The following is a 27423-nucleotide window of genomic DNA, read 5'->3' as shown; positions in this document are numbered from 1 at the left end:
AAATATCCTCAATCAATAATCTCTGTACACAAGCAGAGAGGGGTAGCACAAAAATAGTAATACACATGCTACAAACCATATTACACTTTTCTCAACACTGTCGACATTTGGGAATTTTTCCCCTTACATATAAGTTGGTTCTCTTGAATGCATCGACTTGGTTGCTAATGTTTGGGAGCTGACATTTGGTCTCCTTTGTTTTTGCTTGTGAGATTTTGTTTTGTGTTAGTGGTTCTATGTCATCCTCAGAAGCTGCTTTCAAAGCTTGTTTCTCACATCATAAAGGAAAAAAAATTAAGAAGAATCTTTGTACATTTATATGACATGTCTTTATAAATGAAGAATTTTGTTAGCTAATCTTAGGTGTAATCAATAGCATGCCAATTGCGTCTCTTTTTTATTTTGTATTCTAAGAATCTTTTACTTCTTAATTAATCCTAGTTCTTTTTTGCTTCTTGCTTATATGGACCTTAAAAAATCCTTGCTTCTCACTTTCCCTTTGCAATGTGTTCCTCAAGTCCACTTACCTCTAAGGATCATGACATCATAGCATCACTTAATTAAGGCTATTCATCATTAAAAAAAAGGAAAGATAGAATTAGATGGCTAGGAGAGTTTTCTCATTGACATTGATTGGAACAAGTTATCCTGATTCCTGACAACATTGCTGTTCAGAATGTGTGGACTTTTTAAAGGAAAAATGATGGTTTTGAAAGCCCAAATATGGAATTCTGAGATTCTGTAATGCATTCATCATTTCGTCCTATAATGCTTTCAACTATCTGAAACCAAATTTTGGAGTATCATTTCTCAAGGTAATAAAGATCTCTTTAGCTGAGAAGTTTTCAAAATTGTGTTCTAAATTTCTAATTCATGCATTTCTTTAACATGCCTTGCATTTAGATCTAAATGTTGGAACCTGATTGATACTTACAAATTTTAATCATGACAATGCCTTGGTGGATCTGTTCCCCTATGCTGATCTCTTCATATGTATTTTTGTCTTATACCTTCACTAATTTGCACAGATTCAGCTACTGGAAGAATGTGCAGAGTCTTTGAGAGAAAGAAGTATTAAGTTCTACAAAGGATGTCGTAAATATACGTATGTGTTCTCGACTTCCTGTACTCGTCTGTTTTCTTTTGTTTCATTATGATTTGTGGTTTTGAAGTAGTTGTCTCGGAACCTGTGGCATTTGTATGTTATGATGGTGTAGATTATATACAACACTTACGTATATAATTATATGCATACATATATAATGCAGACACATTATTTACATAGATTCTTCTTACATACTGCTATTATTTTTTGTGATTGTTTTTGTTATTGATCACAGTGAAGGGCTTGGTGAAGCATACGATGGGGACATTGCTTTTTCAAGCTCTCTTGAGACATTTGGAGGAGGCCACAATGATCCCATTAGTGTTGCTTTTGGAGGTTTTCTTCTTTCATATTAATTTGTTCTACATTGGTGCACATCTTATGAAGTACGATGACGATTGTTTTATAATTTATATCCATGATATAAGTTCTTTTCATTTTATGGTATCAAGTTATTGATTGCACTTCATTGAAAAAAATTAATTGATCGCGCATTAGTTTCTAGAAAATTATTGCATCTTGGCTGATAATTTGTTATATTGCGTCCTGTCCACTGTAAAATAAGTTATCTTGCATTGAGTTTTACTTGCCCAGCTTGGGCTTGGTCTAGCTTGGGCTGGGTTTTCTGTCACAAGTCAATAAATTTGCCTCTAATGGCGCAGTTTGGCTTGGCATAATCATGTCACCTTTATTTCCACTGCTCTGATGCCATCTATGCTTTTTAATGACACATTTATGATTCTCATCAGAAAGGAAACTCCACGGTTTTGAATTGAAAGAGAAAGTTTGTTTATGTTGTTGAAATTATAACATGCTATCAAGTTGTTTTTATATTAACATCAGTGTCATTGCATGCATATGAATCATGGTGTGAAGGATAAGTTCTTATCAACTTCCATGAATGATAAATCATAGATCGAACTGCTGAATTGGAAAAATATAATTTTGTTGCTATCATATACCTTCGGCTAAGATCACGAGCTGGAGATAAGCATACTCGAACCACTGACATCTGCCACAGGGGAAACCACTACCTCTCAGGCCTCCTTGACTGATTCTACCATATAGAGGCAAATGATAGACAATAACTCCTCCCCCGCCCCCCCCCCCCCCAAAAAAAAAAAAACATGGATTACAACTTCGCAGAAGCCCTAGGGATAAGTGAAGAAGACTTGACCCTTTGTATCAAAACCGTCAAGGGTTATGACGAGTCAACCGAAGAATGCAAGTGTATTGTACTTAACTGTGTATACTAGCAAAATATCCATTTCTAAAGGATTTTTTTATAGCTGTTGTTTCTTTTATAAGAAATTCTCATGAGATAGCCTAATTAGGGGATATGGTTCCAAGTCTCTCTTTGTGTTTTTTTCCTGTTTTGTTATTTGGTACCTCTCCAATTTGTGTTTGATTTTCAACTATAAAACAAAATCAATTCAGGGTTTCCAACTGAATGAAAAATAAAATTAGGAGCTTAAGAATTAAACATAAATGAGGATCCAACTTCTTTCTATCATAGTCACAGATATAGGCAATATTTTGAAAGTATAGCTGTAAATTCATAAAACGATATTAAAGGCAAAATATCACAATATTTTTAAATTATCAGAAATTTATATATATATATATATTTCACAATAATATCACTATATTATCATGATATTATGCATTACCTTTTACTTTTTTTCTATATCTTAACTACATCTTCTTTCTTTTATATGTTTTACTTATTTATTTTATTATAAATGTATTTTATTATCTAAACATGTTATTTTTCTTACTTATTTATACTATTTTTATATTTTAATTTTTTTTAAAGCACCAAAAATTTCCCGAGATTTATCAACCAAACCTATATTATCGTGAGAAATTGCCTTGCCGAGATATAGCAGAGATCGATATTTGTGACTATGCTTTCAATATATCATTATTAATGTTATTTAATCTTTGGTCAGTTTAAATAAACTTCTTTAGAATGATGTTCCTGAGATCTATAGGAAATTTGATAATATCCAAAGAAATTTCCTAATCAATATATTGCCAAGACTGATATTAATGTCTATGATCCATACATGTAAATGCATGCATGTATGTGTATGTAGGAAGGCTTGGGCTTGTCATCATTTTGTAACTCTGTAAAACATCATCATTTTGTTCCAAAAGGTGAAAGCCTGAGGTTGTAAATCCAGTGAAACTGGTTTGTCACATTGTAAGGTGGTTATCTATTTTACTCAAGCCATCACTAACATACTTCATCTCAATACAGATATTCTCTTTGAAGATTTAAAGATTTACCTAATTATAAGCATAAGTAAGTCACTTATTTGTGTATATGTATCATCAATTCATAACAAGGGCAGAATTTTGCTCCAAAGCTGAATGAAATTGTGTGTTTCTTGGTACAAGCAAACAAACCTTGAAAGCAGTTTCATGATAACATGCCAATAGATGAGGACAATGCAATGTTAAAACAAAAAAAGAGGAAGGTATAAAAAGTATTGGTGTTAGCAGTGTTGTAAGTATCATAGCGTATTGTATGATATGCTACTGTATATATCATATCTATGGGGTTTTCCGATATGATACACACCTGTATCTCGATATTATAGTTTTAATGCAATTCATCATTGTTTCTTGTGTTATGAATTTTTTATATTTTTCCTATTTTTTGGTTTTTTATTTTTTTATTTAAAACATAGGATAGATCATAGAATTAAGTGGTGGACACTGAAAGGAGCTAAAAAAGGAATGTTTGTAGAGCAGGTAGTTAAGGAAGCTGATTGGTGTCTCAAGGAGGATTCAGAATCAATGTGGAATAAGATAACAGGTGGCATGAGAAAGGTGGCTAAGGAGGTATTGGGTGAGTCTAAAGGCGGTGCACCGCTAGGTAAGGATACATCATGGTGGAACGAGGATGCCAAATTAGCTATTAAGGTTAAAAGAGAGTGTTATAAAAATCTAAGTAAGAGTCGTGATAATGAGAATTCGGAGAAGTATATGATAGCAAAGAAGGAAGCTAAAAAAGTAGTTCGAAACGCGAGGGATAAGGTATATAAGGAGGTTTATGACAAGTTGGATACCAAAGAGGGCGAAAAGGATATTTGTAGGCTTGCAAAGATGAGAGATAGGAAATCGAGGGATCTGGGTATGGTTAGATGTATCAAAGATGAAACACAAAGGGTTTTAGTCAAAGATGATGAGATTAAGGAGAGATAGAAAGATTATTTTGATAAACTATTTAATGGAAGTAATGCTCAGGATCTTGGAGACTTCTCTATTCCTTTTCATGAGATGAATCGTGACTTCATGCGCAAGATTCAAAAGAAAGAAATTGCAGAGGCTTTGAAGAAAATGAAATCAAGAAGGGCAGTTGGCCCAAATGGTATACCTATCGAGGCTTGAGTGAGAAAGGTTTAGAATGATTGACAAATCTTTTTAACAAGATTTGACGGACAAATAAGATGCCTAATGAGTGGAGGAAGAGTACTTTGGTGCCTCTATATAAGAATAAGGGTGATATACAAGATTGCACAAACTATCGTGGTATAAAACTCATGAGTCATACTATGAAACTTTGGGAGAGGGTGATTGAGTATAGGTTGAGGAAAGTTGTCATGATATCAGATAATCAATTTGGTTTTATGCCTGAAAGATCAACTATGAAAGCTATACATCTTCTTAGACAACTTATTTAGAGATATAGAGAGAGGAACAAAGATTTGCATATGGTTTTTATTGATTTGGAGAAGGCATACGATAGAGTACCTAGGAATGTTCTCTGGTGGACGATGATGAAGAAAGGTGTTTCTTTCAAGTACATTAGTATAATTAAAGATATGTACGAAGGAGTAGTAACCAATGTCCGCACTTGTGGAGGGATGACAACCAATTTTCCTATAATGGTTGGGTTACATCAAGGATCTGCATTAAGCCCTTTCCTATTTGCTATAGTGATGGATGAGCTTACGAGATCAATTCAAGAAAATGTGCCGTGGTGTATGTTGTTTGCTGATGATATTGTTTTGATTGATGAGTCTAGAGTTGGGGTTAATGCTAAGTTAGAATTATGGAGACAGACATTGGAAGCAAGAGGTTTTAAGTTGAGTAAGAGTAAGACAAAATATATGGAATGTCGGTTTAGTAAGCAACGAAGTAGTGATGGGAGTGTAGTGAAGCTTGGTGAGCAAAAAATACCAGTGGATGACTATTTCAAATATTTGGGATCTATCATTCAAAAGTATAGAGAAATTGATAGAGATGTAAATCATAGGATAAAGGTTGGGTGGATGAAATGAAAAAGTGCAACTGAAGTGTTGTGCGATCGTAGAATGCCATTGCGGTTGAAGGAAAAGTTTTATAGAACGACAATTAGGCCCACTTTACTATATGGTACAAAATGTTGGGCTGCCAAGAGACATCATATTCAAAAAATGAGTGTAGCTGAGATGCGTATGCTTAGATGGATGTGTGAAAATACAATAAAACATAAGATTCGAAACGAGGAGATACGTAAGAAGGTAGGCATTGCATCCATTGAAAATAAGATGAGAGAGAATTGTTTACGGTGGTTTGGACATATTCTGCGAAGGCCTAATGATGCTCCAGTTAGAAGGATGAGAAATGGGAAAATATATTAGTTAAAAGAGGTCGGGGTAGGCCTAAGAAGACTTGAATGGAGATGATAGGAAAGGATATGAATGCTTTGAACCTCACCGAGGACATGGCATTGGATAGAAATGATTGGAGGAGAAGGATTCATGTGGAAGACCGAGAATGATTTTCTTTTTTGGTTCATATCGCCGACCCCAATTGTTTTGGGATGAAGGCGTAGTTGTTGTTGTTGTTGTATTTTTTTATTTAGAACATACAATTTTTTATGATTCAATACGGTACAATACAACACGTATCTTATTTTGGGCCCAGCTGACATGGGTTACAATATGTTTTTTATGACCTTGGGTGTTAGCAACAAAGCTTATCAATGTCCCAACAAAAGACATTGACTCTAATGCGGCAATGTTGTAGGTCCTAAACCCTAAGGCAAGGTACACTTTTCTCTGTTGCCATCTCTTAGTCAATAAGGTCTTGATCTATAGAAATTGGCACCATATAGCTTGTTACATGTATGCGACTGAAATACAACAATGGCCCATCAAATTATATTCATGGGGCTGACATCAGACATAGGATGGAGTGCCTCATTACTAGTGTTTTGTTGACTTACATCAGTGCATCTGTTTACTGTTGCATTGAAATTTGTGATTGACATTCCAAGTCTAGTATGTTTCTGCATTATTGGTACTCACCTAATTGAACCTGATTGTTTATGTTTTATATGTGTGAAAATTTGTGTCTGTGTGATTTTAGTCTCTTGTCCAATTTTTTTCTCTTATCATTGCTATGCATTATTCTTTGGTGAGCTTAAACCAGATTTTGTTGTCATGATGATTATTGATAGTGAGTATTCTGAAAGGAATGGTATTCTTTCATTTTAGGTCCTGTTATGACCAAATTTACCATTGCATTGAGAGAAATCGGAACCTACAAAGAAGTTCTCCGTTCCCAGGTAAACAGTTGGATCTTCTAGGATGAAGTCTATCAAATATAGTTTTCCAAGTAGTTCTAAACTGAAAGTGCAAATTATCTTTTACTGTGGTAAACTGCTGACCTTTTCTGTTGAATTTCTTCCTTCTATCCATAAGGCCTGATTGACTGTCAATATATTCATTTGACATTATGATTTTAATGACTAAAGGGTTGTTTGCATGAACAGATAATTACGTTCACTTTTTCTGATGGGAATCTAAATTAGTTAGTCCTAATTTATGCTATGTTGTCAAAATAAACAAACGTGAACTAGATATTCATGACCGAATGACAGGAATTTGAATTTAATTATACAATTTCATAGATCTAAATGCATATTAAAGTAAAGACAATGCAGCTTCATGTTCAATGTATTTTACTCAATTGCATTGGAGTATTATTTATCAAGATTGGGTTGTCGTGTCCTCACCTACCTGGAAAAATTGGAGGGACATCTGGCTTTGAACCCTAATTCTAACCCACAACGCACATCTGTTTCTTCTTTTTAAGGTATTTGTCAGGTCCAGTGTTGTGAAAAGCGTTGAGGCGTAGCGAGGCACTCCACCAAAAACCGAGGCGAGGTGTAAGCCTCGAGGCGTAAAGCGTAAGCCTCAAATATTTTTTTTGAAAACTTTAAAAAAATTATAAAAAAGTATCTAAAAATATAAATAAATAAAGAAATGCTATATTGATGAAATAACAACCAATAAGAAATAGAAAATCTCAAATAAGTACTAAAAAATATGAGATTAACATATAAAAGTAACTAAAAACTGATTACATAACTGGAAAATATATGAGATTAACCAAAACAAGTTAAAATATACTAAGAAACTGATTACGTAATTGGAAAATATATGAGATTAACCTACAAAATTTAAAATATATGAGATTATTCTAAAAAATATGAGATTAACATATAAAAGTAACTAAAAAAATGATTACATAACTGGAAAATATATGAGATTAACCAACAAAAGATAAAATATACTAAGAAACTGATTACATAACTGGAAAATATATGAGATTAACCAACAAAAGTTAAAATATATGAGATTATTCTAAAAATATGAGATTAACATATAAAAGTAACTAAAAAACTGATTACATAACTGGAAAATATATGAGATTAACCAACAAAAGTTAAAATATACTAAGAAACTGATTACATAATACATAACTGAAATAACAGGAAAATATATGAGATTAACCTAAAAAAGTTAAAATATATGAGATTATTCTAAAAAATATGAGATTAACATATAAAAGTAACTTAAAAAATGATTACATAACTGAAAAATATATGAGATTAACCAACAAAAGATAAAATATACTAAGAAACTGATTATATAACGGGAAAATATATGAGATTAACCAACAAAAGTTAAAATATACTAAGAAACTGATTACATAATACATAACTGAAAAATATATGAGATTAACCTACAAAAGTTAAAATATATAAGATTATTCTAAAAAATATGAGATTAACATATAAAAGTAACTAAAAACTGATTACATAACTGGAAAATGTATGAGATTAACCAACAAAAGTTAAAATATACTAAGAAACTGATTACATAACTGAAATAACTGGAAAATATATGAGATTAACCTACAAAAGTAAAAATATATGAGATTATTCTAAAAAATATGAGATTAACATATAAAAAGTAACTAAAAAACTGATTACACAACTGGAAAATATATGAGATTAACCACAAAAGTTAAAATATATTAAGAAACTAATTACATAACTGAAAAAACTGAAAAATATACAAGATTAACCAACAAAAGTTAAAATATAGTAATATACTAAGAAGCTGATTACATAACTGAAACAACTGGAAAATATATGAGATTAACCTACAAAAATCTTGTTGATCATGTCTCAAAAATCTTGTTGTAAAAAAAAAAAATTGCGCCTTGAGGCACAGAGGGTCGCGCCTCAAGGCGAGGCACGCCTTTTGTGCCTCAAGGCACATTTTTTATAACACTGGTCAGGTCTATAGCCACAAAGAGGCAGAAAGACCAGAACCAATAATATACGGTGTCATCCTTGTGAACCTGTTTGCTTTTAACAACAAAAAGATTTTATTGCCTTTCCTTCATCTTTTAGATTTTGAGTACTTGGTGGGTGAGATCGTGTTGAGAACTTCTTGATTTAGTGTCTAATGTGTGGATGGGAGTGTAATGAAACACTAGTGCAAAGAACAATGTCACAAAGTGACTACAAGAGATGCACAAGTATACAAACAAGAAGCCACTAATGGGAAAAATACAATAAGCCACAAAGGGGCAAGTGACAAACACACAATATGAGAAAGAGAGCTTAAAAATATAAAGAATCTATTATTGAAAATGCTTTAACAAGCATTACATAATGGTGGGGGCAAGACCCCTTATTTATACAACAAATGGAAGCAAAGGGGCTCCCATAGAGTCGTTGGGAGCCCCTTTAACGGTCACATTTGACCGTAGGAGAGGATCCCAACGGCTCTTGTGAAGGCCCATTTCAAAAAGCTAAATAAGAAAAACAAGAAAAACAAGAAAAACAAAAATAATAAAAAACAAAAAAAGTCCCTAATGGGCATGCATATTTACAAGAGAAAAGACTAATTTGCCCTTAGTGGGCATTACAAAAGATATATATATATATATATATATATATATATATATATATATATATAAACTGATGTTGAGATCACCGAGAGTTTGCTTAGGAGAAAGTATAAACAGGGTGATGGCAAGGCTTTGGTGAAGAAATCTGCTAGCTGATACTCTGAAGTAACATATGGTAGTTGAATGGTGTCCCGTAAAAATTCATCTCTAACATAATGACAATCCATCTCGATGTACTTTGTTCGTTCATGGAAGGTGTGATTGCTAGCAATGTAGATGTCACTCTTATTGTCGTAACACAACTTCGAAGAAATAGAGATAATGACTCTCGTATCTTTGAGCAGTCTTCTCAACCAAACAAGTTCAGTGGTAGTTGTGGTCATCACCTTATACTCAGCCTCCGTGAAAGATAGAGACACTTTCTGTTGTTTCTTATATCTCTAAGAGATTAATGATTCTCCAAGAAAAACACAATAACCTGTTGTAGAAATACGATCATTGGGGTTACCACCCCAATCAGTGTCAGTATAAACAATTAAATTAAGAGATAATGAGGAAGATAAAAATAGTCCTTTGATTATGGTTTCCTTCAAATATCTGATAATTCTCATGACAGCAGCCATGTGAATGGTAATAGAAGCATTTTGAAATTGACTTTCAGTGTAAATATGAGCAATATTTGACCTGGTAATAGATAAAATGTTAGTGATCCAATCAGTTGATGATAAAGAGTGATATCTTCTAAAGAAGTTCCATCATTGACTCTAATCTTAGCGTTGATTACTTCTGGAGTCTTCACCTTTTTTCCATCAGTTAAGGCAGATTTAGCAATAATATCTGATGCAAGCTTCATCTTAGACAGAACATATCTCCGAGGAGAATATGCAACTTCGATCCTTAAAAAATACCTTAGAAATCCATGGTCAGATATATTAAAATTATTTTTAATAAGCTCAATGCCCTTTTTATCATTCTCAGTAATGATCATGTCATCAATATATAATAATAAAATAGTTATGTGATCACCATTATCAAGAACAACTTTACTAAAGCGATCATACCAAGCTTTTGGAGCTTGTTTAAAACCATAAAGAGCTTTATTGAGTTTAAGATTTTTTTCTTTCTTAATCTCAAGACTAGGCGAAGGATCCATATAGATTTCTTTACAAATGTTCTCATTTAAAAATACATTTTTAACATTTAATTGATAGATAGGCCATTGTTTAATAGACGCTAAGGCTATTAAGGTTCTTACAGTAGTCATCTTAGTAACTGGAGCAAAGGTTTCCTCATAATCAATTCCATATTCTTGTGCATACCTTTTAACAACTAACTTAATTTTGTATCTTTCTAATGTCCCATCACTCTTGGTTTTGACTTTATAAACCCATCTACATCCAATAGCCTTTTTTCTTAAAGGAAGACCTACAATTGTCCAAGTGTTAGCTTTGTTGAGTGCTTTTAACTCAAGTTTCATAGCATCAATCCAATGTGGATGTTGCTTAGCTTATTTAAAATTTGAAGGCTCATGATAGGAATGGATCATCATTAGACAAGTTCTATAATTTGGAGAAAATGAATCATATGACAAATTTTTTAGGAGGTCTACTATTCCTAGAAGATCGCCTAGGTAGGGATTTTTCAACTTGATCTTCTAAAGAAATGTCTTGAGATTATATATCGAAAGCATTTTGTTGTTCATTGCCCTCTCGCCGAGTATACACATGTATATCATTAAGAATCATCATTTTGATGCAACAAAGCATCATTTTGATAAGAATTATCATCACAAATAGTATCATTAAAATCTTTAAACTTATTTCTAGGCAATAAGTCAAAGAGGAAAGAAAAGTCAATTTCTTCTTTAGATTTTTGAAATTCAAATCCATTTTGTTCTTTAAGAAATGTCATATTTTTTGAAATATAAAGTTTGTTATTTTTAATATCATAACATCTATGCCCCTTTTGATTTTCACCATAGCCAATAAAAGTGCATTCAAGAGCTTTTGGTGAAAGTTTATCTTGTCCTTGAAAAAGAACAAAGTATTTACAACAAAAAATTCTTAATCTTTTAAAATCCGAAAACATTTTGAACAATTTTTCAAAAGGAGAAACATTTTTTAAGGATGAGGAAGGCATCCGATTTATAAGATAAGTTGCGAAAAGAACGGCTTCGGCCCAAAAGTTCTTTGGTACATTTTTATATACAAGAAGAGTTCTTGTTGTTTCAATGAGATGCCTATGTTTTCTTTTATTCAGACCATTTTGTTGAGGAGTTTTAGGACAAGATCTTTGATGAATAATGTCATTTTGTTTAAGATAGTTTTGAAATTCATTTGACATGTATTCACCTCCAGAATCGGATTTAAAAATGACTGTTGTTTTGAAATTGATTTTGAGTAAGGATATGAAATTCTTTAAAGATAGAGAAAACATCGGATTTGTTTTTAATAAAATAAACCCATGTGTATCTAGTAAAATCATCAATAAAGACAACATAATATGAATATCTCCTTTAGACATAACGGGTGCCAGTCTGCATACATCTGAATGCACTAATTCAAATGGTCTCTTGGAAATAAAATTGCTATGTGGATAAGGAAGAGAATGCATCTTTCCAAGGATACAATCATTGCATGTAAATTCTTTTTTATTACAAATTTTTTTCAAAAAAGAAAAAAGATACAACTTAGAAATACTAGGGTGACAAGCCTCTTATGCCAAGTAACAATATCTTTAGATTGAACATGATTACAAAGACAAAAAATTCATGTAATATAGGTTTCCTCTTCTATAGCCTTGCCCAATCCGTTTCTCAGACCGAAGATCTTGCACATAGCAATTGGTTGGTGAAAAAGAGACACTACATCTAAAATCGATTATTTGAGAAACGAAAAAGAGATTTACGTTAAGTTTTGGAATAATCTTAATCTTTGTAGCATAAAATTCTTTGCCTTGATTAAATTTTTTTTTAAGGTTTCTCATCCCTTCAAACATCTATTGATGTTTCATCGGTCGTGGAAACAAAAGATTTAAAAGAATTAAAACCTGGTTTGGATAAAAGAGATGCATTTGGAGTCATATGAAAGGAGACACTCGAATCAAGGATCCAAGAGGACATACCAGGAGTTAATGAGATCGCGGCACCGGAGGTGGAAGGTGTGAAAGAGTTGATTCTCATGAATTGTTTAAGAGTTTTCGTAAGTTGAGCAATATAGTCCTTTATATCTCCATCTCTTTGATTCTTCACTTGAATTACTTGGACTATCTCCAACGGAAGCCACTTTCTTTTTAAGGTTAAGACAATCCGGTCTAAGATGACCCAGTTCATTACAATAGTGGCAAATAATTTTTCTTCCTCCATCATTGTTATTTTTCAAAAAATGAGGACGTTTATATGTCCTCATGTTATTTTCTGGTCTAGATACCGCATGAACTTCATCAGAGTCCTTTTTAAGAGCCAAACAAGTTTCTTCTTGGTATAAGTCGGCAGAGATTTCACTAAGAGAAGTAGAAGCTCTATGAAGAAGGGATCCTCTTAGTTGTTTAAATTCGGGACGAAGCCCATGAATAAATTGAAAAAATCTTTTCTCTCCTTTTGCTCTTGCCTCATGGCAATAGTGATTTCTTCCTATTGTGGTTCGAGGAGAGCAAGTTCATCTCATAGAGGGGATATAGTACTATAATAGTCTCTAATACTCATTCCATTGCTTGGTTCTTCTTATTTTTTCTTGTAAAAAGAAGTGTCAAGCAAGATCCTTTTGAGTGTACATACCTTTCATGAAGAACCATGCTTCATTTGCTTTTTTGAATTTGGTTAGATTAGCACAAATCTTGAGTTCCACATTATTCATAAACCATGCCAATATTTTGGCATGCTCACTTTCCCAATCTTCAACTTTAGATTGATATTCTTGAATGACTTTGATTTTTTCTTTCGCTCAAGTTTTTTTCTTCATTCCCCTTCTTGGTGAGCTTCAATTGTGGTTTCAGAATGGTTCCACATACATATCCTCAAAGTTTCTTACTTTTGAGGTTGTTTTCAATAGCGGCAACCCACATTCTATTTGTCGGCCATTGTGGAGGGAGTTGAAGAAGAACAAGGGCATGAATCTCAATACTACTCAAACATAAGAGAGAGTAGTTCCAAGAGTGCTTCCAATACCTAGTGGCTCTGATACCATGTAATGAAACAGTAGTGCAAAGAACAATGTCACCAAGTGACTACAAGAGAGCACAAATATACAAACAAGAATACACTAACGTGCAAAATACAGTAAGCCACAAAGGGGCAAGTGACAAAAACATACAATATGAGAGAGAGAGCTCTTAAAAATATAAAGACTCTATTATTGAAAATGCTTTAAGTAATGGTGGGGCAAGATCCCTTATTTATACAACAAATGGAAGCAAAGGGGCTCCCATAGAGTCGTTGGGAGCCCCTTCAACGGTCACATTTGTGACTGTTGGAGAGAATCCCAACGGCTCTTATGAGGGCCCATTTTGAAAAGCTAAATAAAAATTAAAAGAAAAACAAGAAAAACAAAAATAATAAAAAATAAAAAAGGTCCCTAATGGACATGCATATTTTCAAGAGGAAGGACAAATTTGCCCCTAGCGGTTATATATATATATATATATATATATATATATATATATATATATATATATATATATATATATATATATATATATATATATATATAACATCCATGGAGTCACATGCGATATTGAAGATATCACAGTTTAAATAACATGACCAGATTTGGGAAAAGGTCTCAAGGGAGACTTTACATTAAAAATCCCATTATTATGATCTTCTTGGAATCATGGATGGGTCGCTCACTATCAAAGTGATCAGAAAGTCCATCAGAGCAAGGCTATTTTCATGGTTAGTATTTAACTAAAAGCTATTTCACATGGTTAGAGAGGTGCAGATGTGGGGTATGATGTGGACACAGAGTTACACTCTTGAATTTCTGAAAGATGGTAGATGGGTGGTGCATTCCTAAGGCCTATATTAATCCTCTCTCATTCATATCTTACCCAATTATTGTTTAGATGCAGACATGTATCTATGTATGAATATGTATATATGTCCACTATTTTTGACCAACAGTGTCATGGGTTTTTGGTGAAATCTGTCTGCTATGCTGTCCGAAAATGGTTGTCATGGTACTTCCTGGGCAGAGTGACATCCTCCTTGCCAAGCCCTAGCTGGTATATTTGCTTAAAAAACTGCATGTTTTGGGTGTTGAAGGCTTAAGTTAGGGATTGGAAGACTGAAATTAGCACTTCTCCACATAATTTCAACTTCTGGGTTTGGCTGGAAAAAGATGGTTGCAGTGCCATCCAATCTATAACAGGCTGAGTAGTTAGCAAGTTTTTTACTACTCCTTGGAGGTATGCTTTCAGAACTTTTTTTTTGTTTTTGATAGGCAATCTGGGGTTAGTCAGACCCCCACCAGTTATACAACCATACCATTGGGATTTGAACTTGTAACGTCCCAACACAAGATGATCTACATTAACTGCTCCTACCAGACAAGCTGAGCCCCTGTTGGTTATGCTTTCAGAAAGTTATGAATATACTATGCTGTATTACAGGGATACAGTCAGCGTTCCTTGTGTGTGCTTGGCCATTTTTGCATGTTCAAACATTTTTCTTAATGTTCATTTATGGTAATTTTTGTTTCTTTGCATGTGCTGATGTGAACCTAACTTCTTGTTTGAACAGGTCGAGCATATGCTCAATGATAGGTTACTGCAATTTGTGAACATTGATTTGCAGGATGTCAAGGTAATTCAACCTGAAAGTTTTGAACAATTATTGTTTTCCAGGTTCCGTTCTTATATGACATTAAATTACTCAGCATTACACCAAAAACTATGTGTTGGTGTAGCTTTGGACAAGTATGAGAGTATCATGTCTCCTGTGGTTCTATAGTGATGAATGATATGTACATGACCACTTTGAACAGTAAGAACTTGCATATTGTATTTAAAATATGTCAAGACTCCAAGTTGGATATTCAAAAGAAATATATTTTGTTATGCATGTGCTCCACATGCATAGCAGCATGAGCCGTAAATGGGGTCTGCTCATGATTTTGTTCAGGACTTAAGGAAGTTGTGACTGTCACTAGTGTTAATATATATATATATATATATATATATATATATATATATATATATATATATATATATATATATATATATATATATATATATATATACAAATGAATGCTTTGAACCTCTCCGAGGACATGGCATTGGATAGAAATGATTGGAGGAGAAGGATTCATGTGGAAGACCCAAAATGATTTTCTTTTTTGGTTCATATTGCCGACCCCAATTGTTTTGGGATGAAGGCGTAGTTGTTGTTGTTGTTGTTGTTGTATATATATAAACAAAATATCCATCAGGGGTATTTCAGTCTTTTCATTATAATAAGCTTCAGCCCATTAGGAGCTGACCATATTTTATTTTTTGTCTTTTTATTTCTTTTATATTTTTGTAATAAGTCTCCTTTTTCAAACTTGATGGGACAGTTCCAAATAGCTGTTGGAGCTGCCCCTAACGGTCACAAATGTGACCATTGGGAGCAGCTTAACAGCCACTTGGAGCTGCCCCCTTTAGTGCCTCTTTGTATTATAAATAGGCCTTCATGGCCCTTGTATTTCTTACTCTTGTAAAGGGTTTCTCTATGCAGTAACATATATATTTTGACCCTTGTAAGGGTGGTGCGGTTCATTCAATCAAGTGCGTTACTTGACTGAAGTGTATTCTTGTGTGTCTATTGGATTGAGTCCATTTCATTACATGGTATCAGAGCTTTCGTGCTCTTGAAGTTTTTTTCCAATAAGTATCAAGAAAAGGACCGTGATAGCATCAAGAGGAGGATCGTGAGCTTGGTAAAACAACGAATCGTGAATCGTTGCATCGGGAAGCACACCATCTCTCAAATCTTGTATTGTTTTCTTTTCTGTCTCTGTCTCTCTTTCTCTTTTCTTTATCCTTATTGTAAAGAAATGAAGAATGAGAGGGAAGTTATCGTCTCCATTCCCGTACGACTCAATGACAAACTATTGAGACAAAATGATATTTCCCTCAAGACGTAGAACTCCGTGAAAACCAAATTAAAACAAAGCATTTCTATTAATTTATTAACGAACTTAGACCCGAATTTGAAGGAACCAAGTCGGCTCTCCTTCATAGAGGAGGTATACCAACCATAGTCAAAACTCTTTAGGAGTTAACTATGGAAAAAAATAGATTGAAGAAACCATTCCCTCAAAAGATGAAGAATCCGTGCTTGCTATGTCAAAGCCTGATAATCACACTAGGAGTTATAAACCTCCTCACTTTGCAAAAAATGAGAATGGAAGAAGTTCCAATAACTATGAAAAAAGCGACAAAAGAGGTGAATACAAAAAAGGTAGCAAAATCATATGCTATCATTGTTATGAACCGGAACACATCAAGCCTTTTTGTCCCAAAAGAAAGAAAGAACATCATAGAGATGATAAAAGAGTTGCTTCGGTTCAAGGGAATAATGTAGATGACTCCAAATGTATCGGCTCGCTATCTTTAGCTCAACTAATGGAGGCACTACAACTAATGTTCAAAACTCAAGTTTCTTTTTTCTCGAGAGCGGCCGTATCCATAAGTGGTGACCATGGTAAGACTTCTTGGATCCTTGATTTCGATGCATCTTTTCATATGACTCCAAATGATTCCATATTATCCGAATGTCATACTAACTCAAATAATTCTTATGTTTCAACCGTCAAGGGAACATCTCTAAAAATCAAAAGTTGTGGGGTTTTTAAAAAACAATCAATTTTTAACATACCAAAATTAAATTTAAATCTCTTATCTGTTTCTCAAATTACGGATCATGGATGAAAAATATTGTTTTCATCTAATGATTGTTTAATACAGGATCTCCAGTCTGAAAAGCCGATTGGGCGAGGCCATAAAAGATGAGATCTCTATGTAATGGATAATCTTGAGTTATCAAAACATACTTTTTGTAATTTTGTGGAAAAGAAATATATAGAAAATTGGCACAAAAGATTAGGACATCCTAGTGTGTCCAAATTACACTTTTTGATATTTCTTACAAGTTATAAAGAAAAAGATTTTGTTTGTGAAGATTGCATTCTTGGAAAAATGAAGTCTTTACCCTTTGGGCCAAGACAATTTATATCTAAAAATTCATTTGAGTTAGTACATTCGGATGTATTGGGACCGGCTCCGGTTGTATCCAAAGGAGGTGTATTTTATTATGTTGTGTTTGTGGATGACAATAGTAGACACTCTTGGATATTTTTTCTTAAACAAAAATTTAAAGTATTTGATTGGTATAAAGACTCAATTTAAAATTATTATTCAAATTTTTAGAACCGATTCCGGAGGAGAATTTATGTCAAAAGAATTCAAAAATTACCCTGGTGTACATGGGATTATTCATCAAAAATCTTGTCCATACACTCCTCAACAAAATGGACTAGCCGAAAGGAAGCATAGACATTAATGAGACCACTAGAACACTTCTTGTATTTAGAAATGTTCTGAAAGTTTTTTTGGCCGAAGCCGTCCTTACGACAATCTATTTAATAAATAGAATGCCTTCAAAAAACATTGAAAATATCTCTCATATTGAAAGATTATTTAAAACATCTCCTGATTATAAAAGGTTAAGACTTAAGAGTCTTTGGATATAAGTGTTTTGTCCTTAACAATAAGAATGACAAACTCTTCTCAAAAGCAATCCCTTGTATTTTTTTAGGATATGTCGAAAATCAAAAGCGATATAGATGTTATGACATTGAAAGAAATAAATTATATGTTTTACGAAATGTTACTTTTCTTGAAAATGAAATTGGTTTTAGCAAAGAAAAAATCCAAGAGAGTTGTGATTATTCTTTCCTTTTTTACCTTGTCAAAGAGCATGAAAGGTGTAAAAACATTCATAATGTGCATGAGAGTGAGATTGAAGACACTCATGATGCAAATGGGAATGTAAATGAGGGTCTTAATAATATGGACATGTCTCATGGTAACATACAAACCTATACTCTACGTACCGAAGACCATCCACCATGTGCTTTACAAAGATATTCTTAAAATCAAGATGTAGATTCTTATAGTATTATAAAATCCGTAAGAATTTCAAAAGCTTATAGTAGATTTGTATCATATGATTCCTTTGAACCAAGGTATAAATCATGTTTAATGGCCTTACACTCATATATAGAATCGACATCTTATTATGATGCTAAAAATCATCAAGAATGGATTAAGGCGATGAATGATGAATTCAAAGCTTTGGAAAAGGCAAAAACCTGAGAAATCCAAACATTACTTAAAGGAAAACTATAGGATGTAGATGGGTCTATAAGATAAAAACTAAATGAGATGGGTCATTGTAAAGATACAAAGTCAGGCTAGTAGCCAAGGGATACAATCAAGAATATAGAATAGACTACGATGAGACGTTTGCTCTAGTCGCTCGGATGACCACCGTTAGAACACTTATTTCTATAGCTTCAATAAAAAAAATGGCCTATCTTTCAAATAGACGTAAAAAATGTTTTTTTGAATGATAATATGGATGAGGAGGTTTACATGAATCCTCCACTAGGTTTGAATTTAGCATATAGGAAAATCCTTCGGTTACGAAAAACCTTGTATGGATTAAAACAAGCTCCCAAAGCTTGGTATGATAGGTTTAACAGTGTGACGACACAACTTTCATTTTAAATCTTGTTTTACTGACACTACATTATTTGTTAAGTCTTCCAATGCAGGAATGGTGATATTACTACTTTACGTAGATGATATGATAATCACAAACGGTGACAGACAAGGGGTTAATCATATCAAAGATGTGTTGAAGACAACTTTGACATGACAAACCTTGGTTTTCTACGATATTTTCTTGGAATAAAAGTGACTTACTCACCTCGTGGTTATTTTTTGTCACAGACGAAGTATCAACAAAGATCATTAAACGATCAGGACTCTCAGATGAAAAATGTGTTGATACTCTAGAGGTTATAAATGCAAAAATGAAGAAAGATGATGGAGAACCTTTGCAAGATCCAACTCCGTATAGACAAATGATTGGAGCTTTGTCTTTTTTGTCTATTACTCATCCTGATATTTCTCATGCTATTCATTCTGTTAGTTAATTTCATCATGCTCTCACTACAGTACATATGAGTGTTGTAATGAGAATTATTAGATATATTAAGAATTCCATCAATCATGGATTGTTTTTATCATCCTCTTCCTCGTTAGAAGTCATTACATATTCTAATTTTGACTGGGGTGGGAATGTGAATGATAGGCGCTCAACCACTGGTTTATGTGTTTTGTAGGTGCTTCTTTAATTTCATGGCGATGCAAGAAGCAACATAAGGTGTTTCTCTTCTCCACTGAAGCTGAGTATTGTTCTATGGCAACGACTACATCTAAGTTAGTTTGGTTGCGACAACTACTCGAGGATTTGAGAATTCACATCGCAGAACCCTCCAGACTATGTTGTGACAACAAAAGCATTGTATACATTGCAAACAATCATACATTCTATGAGAGGAAAAAACATATTGAAATTGATTGCCACTATATTCGTGAAGAATTCCTGAGGAAGACCATCGCATTGCCTTACGTTCCATTGAAATATCAACTAGCAGACTTCTTCACTAAAGCGCTTCCGTCACCTCGATTTCACTTCTTACTTGGCAAACTCTCGATTGTTCTACAATGAGTTTGAGGGGGGTGTTAATATATATATATATATATATATATATATATATATAAACCAAAATACCCATTAGGGGTATTTCGGTCTTTTCATTATAATAGGTGTCAGCCCATTAGGGGCTGACTGGAAGAATGTGCCCACCGTCGTTAGGTTGGTGCTAAGGAGGGAGAAGGCGCCTGTGAGAAAGAGGGAGGCTGCAGCAACAAGTGGTACGATCCTCAACAACAGGATCATGTCCTATATGTTATATTTATATTGAAATTAGATTGGGTCTGGATATTACATTATGTTACATTAGATCCAGACCCAATACAAACAATAGGATAAATACATAATGGGTACAGAGATACAACGATCCAGTAAGTCTTAATATCCTCCCTCAAGTTGTGCATGGTCATGCACCATGAACAACTTGCTCTTCAAGAACCAAAATTGTATGCTGGTAAGACTTTTAGTAAACAAATCCGCCACCTGATCAGTCGTCCGAATATAAGCAGGTTCAACTTCCCTGTCTTCCACTTTTTGCCGAATAAAATGTTGATCAATCTCTATATGCTTTGTACGGATATGATGAATGGGATTGAAGGAAATCTGGATGTCACTCTGATTATCACACAAAAGAGTAGTGGGTAGAATGGTTTCTCCTAATTCTACCAAAAGATGTCTCATCCATGCAACCTCTGCTGTAGCTGCTGCCATAGACCTATACTCAGCCTCTGTACTGGATCGTGCAACTGCACGCTGTTTTTTGCTACTCCATGCTATTAAGTTTTCATCAATAAAAACACAATAGCCCGACACTGACCTTCTGTCATCTGGATCTCCAGCCCAATCAGCATATGCATACACAATTAGTCTATGTTGCTCTCCTTTAGTCTTAGATTGATGATAAACTAAGCTATCCCCAAGTGTTTCCTTTAAGTACCGAAGAATTCTCTTGACAGCATTCATATGTTCTGTGTGTGGATCATGCATGAATTACAGGACTTGATTCACTGCGTACACAATATCTGGTCTAGTGAAAGTGAGATATTGACGCATACCCACGAGGCTGCGATATTGTCTGGGATCTCCATATGCCTCCCCATCTAGAGCATTGAGCTTATGATTTAATACACTAGGAGTGGACAGAGGTTTACAATCCTTCATATTTGCCTTATCCAGTAAATCTAAGGTATACTTATGTTGAGTTAGCAAAAGATATTTATCCCGCCGGTCTACTTCAACTCCCAAGAAATAACGCAGAACCCCCAAATCTTTCATCTTAAACTTTCGACTCAAGAGAGCCTTTGTAGCTGTAATGACCCCAAATTATACCCTTTGAAAATGAGGAATATATATATTTTTTTTCAATCAATGCGGAAACCTTCCCAGAGATCCGGGGTGCTCACAGTTCTAATTTCTATTGGATAGCCCAAACACCACAAACGAACTTGCAACCGTCATCCATAAGAACCAGAACAATTTCTTTATTTATGAATAAGAGTAAATTTCAGAGAAAAGGTTTTATTCGACTGAAAATAAAGCAACAACTGAAAAAGCAAGAAGAACTGAAACAAACGAAAGAGTCACTGTGTCCCCTGCTGAAGTTGTCAAGCCCAAGTATGACTCTCATCCATTCCCAGTCGTCAGTCCAACCTCACTGTTCACCATTTCCTGTGAAAAACCAACAAAGTAGGGTGTCAGAACCGAAATTCTGAGCACAACTACTTCTAAAGAAACTAGGTGAGACAAAGAACATGAATAAGATTTCATGTAATGATTTGAGTGAGTGCAGATATAAAAATTTTCAGAATTTAATTAGCTATACATGCAACCAGTTACATATGTTAGGCAGGAAGAAACAGTAAGGCATGAGCATATACAAGAACTAAGTAACAAGATCTTTCAGCATGCTTTTTAGGAAGTAAATAACAATACACCCACCATTCTATTATGATTTATAGAACAATTCAATTTTGCATGATCTAGTGCATAGCAGGAAAAATGCATGATCATGTGCAATACATGATTCCTTTTGTTATCTTCCATTTAAGTTTTTCTTTTTTCATATGCATGCCCTATTAAATGCACACAACTTTAAGTTCCTCTTTTTAATTTTCATCGCCCGCGGATACACCAAACGGGTAAAATCCTCGAGGTTAAGTTAGGTTCCCAGGGTAACTTAGCACACAATTTGTATTTTATTACTAGGTTTCAACTTAGCCCTCGACCGAATCACCTTCGGAACATTAGACCTCCACATTTAATGTCGGGGACACAAGGGACACCCCACGCCCACAAGTGTCACTTCCTTGGTACCATAAACAACACATGTGTCAAACACACCACTCCCGGGTAAAGTGACGGACTCTCCATAAAACCGTGGCCAGGAGAAAGAACTTCAATATCGGGTTCATGAAACAAAATTATAGCACACAGAGTTTTTGTATCCTCACAGTCTCCCCAAGTCCGGATCTCTAAGATTCTCATACTTCAGATAAGATATCTCAGAACGTATATTACACTGTTCTTATTCATTATATTTTTATTAAAGTCAATTATTTAAGTTTGCAACACCATATGCAAAAGTAAAGTGAAAACCCGCATTCTCCCTTGCGGGGACCCTTTCAGAATTCCATCCCGTATAAACAATTAGAACAGTGTAGTAGTGTGTCATACCAACTTATGTGGTTTAAGTGATGCAGTTCAAAATATATATGAAAGAAACCCAACCCACGGCTCTCTAGGCCGGTGATGGTCCATTTAGGCCATCGATGCATCACATAATAAAACCAAGTAGTGTTCATTCATAACACTAGGCCAATAGTGCCAAAAGCATGTGTACTCATGCAAACATAACCCAACCATATGCATGTAATTACTCAATCATATGCATTTTCACTATGTGTGGTAATTACATCGTATACGTGTATTAACCAATGCACATTTCTTTTGAGTGTATGAGTGTACATGTCAGTTTCATATATCCATAAAGCATACATGCTCAAGAAGAAACATTAACTGAGTCATACTCACAATCAAGATTACACAACTAGTATCATGAAATGTAAAAACAACATTTACCAATTACCAGGCAGAAGTGTAAGCTTTGCCATATGCTAGGGAAGTTAGTCGGGCTTAACAATCCCAGACCCGCCAACCTCCTAGCTAGAAATATAGCCAATTCAGTCCAGCCAACACATATCAACCAGTCATATTGAAATGATAGATTTTCAGGAAAGAAAATACAGTTTGCACAATTATCTTAATGCACACAAGGATCGACCAACATGATCCGATCATTATCCAAATCTCAGGGTTTCAAGAAACATTTACATGGTACTTGTACACAAACCCCATGATAAATCTGTCCATCAAACCCAATTATGTATGCAATACAGAAACAGACCTGATAACTTTCATGCATGAGCCTCACTATCAACCTATCATGAATGAACAAGATTAACATTATAAATAAAATCAACCATTATGAACACAGTTTAGCTTAATGCACGTGTCCCCACATGAATTTAGGTTGCGTATCTCACGATTTCAGCGTGAGTACAACCCTCTCACACACAGTTTTATAACAGAAGTTTCATTTTCTGCTATGCACTGAAACAACCCACAGAAGATGGGTACCTAACAAGTATTTTCCCAGTCAGCATTTTGGTTAATCACTATATAGATTTCCCCAAAACTAAACTATTCAGGAAAAACCCAAATCAAGTGTCTACTAAACACCCTAAGGCTTCAGGCCTTGACTACTTATATGTTTACAAGAAATTCTTAAAAAATATACATGCTTTAATGATATAAGACTGTGTAAGACCATACATGATCACATGAACTCGGATTAACTCAATTCTAATAGTTAAGAAAATGAATAGAACTCAAGTCTGCTAACAAGTAACTAAGACATATGTATTCAGATTGAATATCAATTAATAATCGCACAGGAATAGATTTGATATAACTGGTACATTAACGTAGTCTTTTATTATAATATAGATTATGGTTTAATGACAGAACACAGAGTTTCGTAGGGATCAAATTTAATCACAGCTCAAAGAACAAAAATCATAGGTAATCGAACTGGATGACAATCTACAACGTAATAATCAAACCATAACATAGCAAGCAGTTCTACACCTCTTAAAACACCTGAAATTTTTAATCCCATAGCATAAAAAGATCTGTCTGAAAACTTCATAACGGTTCATACTGTGCGATGCATATAATGCACATTGTGTAACCAAACTAAATCAGTTTATACATGACTCTTCTCATGCACATTCAAAATAAAGAAACCCCCATGCCCTAATTCGTATACCTAAACAGAATTTGGAACATAGATTTGAGTTATCTGTTTCAAGGTCTATAACCCCCAAATCTGCCAGATTTGGGGTTTCCAGGCTAGGGTTAGGCAAGAGAACCCCAAACTCCATGTCATCACGACCGAGTTGTCTATACGAAGTTGGGTTTTCAAGAGGTTCTCCATTATCACTCTTCATCTTGACATTTACAACTTCTGGAGTGTCCACATGTCTTTCATCTGAAATACCTGACCTGACAACAATATCCAAAGCAAACTTAGATTGTGTTAGCAAATATCCTCTAGAAGAATAAGCAACTTCTATACCAAGAAAGTACTTTAAGAAACCCAAATCACTCATTTCAAAGTGAGTTTTGAGAATTTTTTTAATATTGCACACTCCCTGTTTGTCACTGCCAGTGATGATCATATCGTCGACGTACAAAAGGAGGATAATGATACCTGTATTAGAATTCTTAACAAACAAAGCAGTGTCAGTAAGATAAGATTGAAAACCAAAATCAAACATCACCCTGCTAAATTTATCATACCAAGCCTTCAGAGCTTGTTTAAGTCCATACAAGGCTTTATTTAGACGAAGAGTTTTTCCTTTAGGAACATCAATTCCTGGTGGTGGATCCATGTATACTTCTTCAGTTAAACTACCATTTAAGAACGCATTCTTAACATCCATTTGATATATAGACCATTGTTTTATAGAGGCAAGGGCAATTAGAATTCTAACTGTGGTCATTCTGGCTACTGGAGCAAAGGCTTCCTCATAATCTATTCCATATTATTGAGCGTAGCCTTTGGCAACTAATCTAGCCTTAAACCGCTCAAGACTGCCATCGCTTTTAGTCTTTACTTTGTAAACCCATCGACAACCAAGAGGTTTCTTGTTAGGCGAAAGTTCTTATATAGTCCAAGTGTTTGCCTTTTCTAAGGCTTCTAATTCCACTTGCATGGCTTTTACCCATTATGGTTGAGTTTTGGCTATAACATAACTGGGAGGTTCTTCATAGGAGTGAATTAAGGCTATAAAGGCTTGAAATTTTGGCGAAAAAGATTTATATGACACAAATTTCTCAGGAATTTTTGAGATCCTAGTAGATTTTCTTGTTGACACCTCGAGTTCTGATTCTACAGAGTACCTCTCAAGGGCACATGGTCTTTCTGAATTTCCTCGTCTAGAATATTGAATGAACTCTTGGTTATCACTAATTGGTTCAAGAGGAGAAATATCACTTTGATCATCTTGCTCAACATTACATTCTTTATTCTTTGAGACTAAATCAAATAGAAAGCAATACTCCTCTGTTTCTGCAGATGCTTTGGTTTCAAATGGACTTTCATTTTCTAAGAAGGATATGTTTCTTGAGACATATAATATGTTATTTCTAAAGTCAAAACATCTATAACCCTTTTGATGACTTGCATATCCTAAGAAGACACAAGGAATAGCTCGAGAGGAAAGCTTATCATTTTTATCTGAGAATACAAAACATTTGCACCCGAATACCCTTAACCTAGAGTAATCAGGAATTTGTTTAAGAAGCTTTTCGATTGGAGAAATATTATTTAACGACGAAGAGGGCATCCTATTGATGAGATAAACAACAGTTAAGGCTGTTTCAGCCCATAAAATTTTTGGTACTTGATGTGATATGAGGAGGGTTCTTGTTGTCTCAATAATGTGCCTATGATTTCTTTCAGCTAGGCCATTTTGTTGAGGAGTGTAGAGACATGACCTTTGATGTATAACTCCATATTGATTTAAATAATCTTTGAATTCCTTTGATAAGAATTCTCCTCCTAAATCGGTACGAAATATTGAAATATCCTTTTTAAACTGATTTTTGATCATATTATGAAAGATTTTAAAATGCGAGAAGACTTTGGATTTATGTTTAAGAAAATAAATCCAAGTGTGTCGTGTAAAGTCATCTACAAAGATAACATAATAAACAAACCCACCTTTTGATATAATTGGTGCAGGGCCCCAGTCATCAGAATGAATCAACTCAAGTGGTCTTGTAGAAACAAAAGTTCTTTCCGGAAAATGTAATCTTTTTATTTTTCCAAGAATACAATTTTCACATGTAAAAGTTTCAAAATTACAAAATTTTTCCATGTTCGGAAAGTGTTGAATCTTGGATATACAAGGATGTCCAAATCTTTTGTGCAAAAGATCCAAATCCAATTTTTGAACATTGCAACACAGTGTACTCTTGGGAAAATCCAAAAAACCCATGTAGTATAAGCTTCCTTCTCTATGGCCTTCCCCAATCAGCTTTCCTGACTGGTGATCCTGTACTCGACAATCATGAGAGGAGAAGGAAACATTACACCCATGATCAGTTAACTGAGATACAGATAAAAGGTTTAAATGAAGTTTGGGAATATATCTAATTTTTGGAATACGAAATTTGTTTGAGTTTTGAGAAGAATTTTCAAAACATCCTATTCCCTTAATCTCAAGAGGAGTGTCGTCGGTAGTCAAAACGTTTAAACCACTTGAGTTATGATATTGAGACAATAATTCTATGTTAGGGGTCATATGAAAAGATGCGTCAGAATCAAGAAGCCAAAAAGGTTTACCTGGATCGGAGATGCTTACTGAAGAGACTGCAGCTCCAACAAATGGGGAAGCTCCTTTAAGAAGTGGTTGAAGTGCCTCCACTAGCTGAGATAATGACATGCTTCCAATAGATGTTTCTTTTGTCTCTTGCTGGTCTTCAACAGTAGCAACCTTCTTTTCATAAGTCTTCTTTAACTTTGGGCAGTGCGTCTTGACGTGCCCAGGTTCACGACAATAATAGCAAATTACTTCTTTTCTTTCCACCTTACTTCCGTATTTCTCATCATATGTTCTTCCAAAATGTGGAGGTTTATATGCACGAACATGATTCCCTGGTCTTGAAACAGCTAAAACTGAGTCATCATCAATTTTTGAGATTCTTTTCTTCTGTCGGTTTTCTTCCATGCTCAATTCTTCAATTGTGTCCTCAATAGAGGGAACCTTCCCTCAATGATGAAGAG

At 34.3% G+C, this 27423-nt stretch overlaps 1 protein-coding gene across 1 annotated transcript in view; it reads left to right on the top strand.

Moving 5' to 3' along the window:
- LOC149811359 (ADP-ribosylation factor GTPase-activating protein AGD3-like) overlaps positions 1–27423 on the top strand; it is a 95802-nt gene that overhangs the window by 28306 nt on the left and 40073 nt on the right. The window contains exons 2-5 of the mRNA XM_089993569.1: positions 1029–1105; positions 1341–1441; positions 6598–6668; positions 15048–15110. Of these exons, the coding sequence (XP_089849695.1) occupies positions 1029–1105; positions 1341–1441; positions 6598–6668; positions 15048–15110 (312 nt within the window). The remainder of the gene's footprint in view (positions 1–1028; positions 1106–1340; positions 1442–6597; positions 6669–15047; positions 15111–27423) is intronic.

This window comes from Nuphar pumila, chromosome 17, assembly GCF_984573655.1.
Source record: "Nuphar pumila chromosome 17, dmNupPumi1.hap1.1, whole genome shotgun sequence".
Classification (NCBI taxonomy): Eukaryota; Viridiplantae; Streptophyta; class Magnoliopsida; order Nymphaeales; family Nymphaeaceae; genus Nuphar; species Nuphar pumila.
Note: the sequence above shows the minus strand (reverse complement) of the source record. Positions and strands in the feature narration are given on the sequence as shown.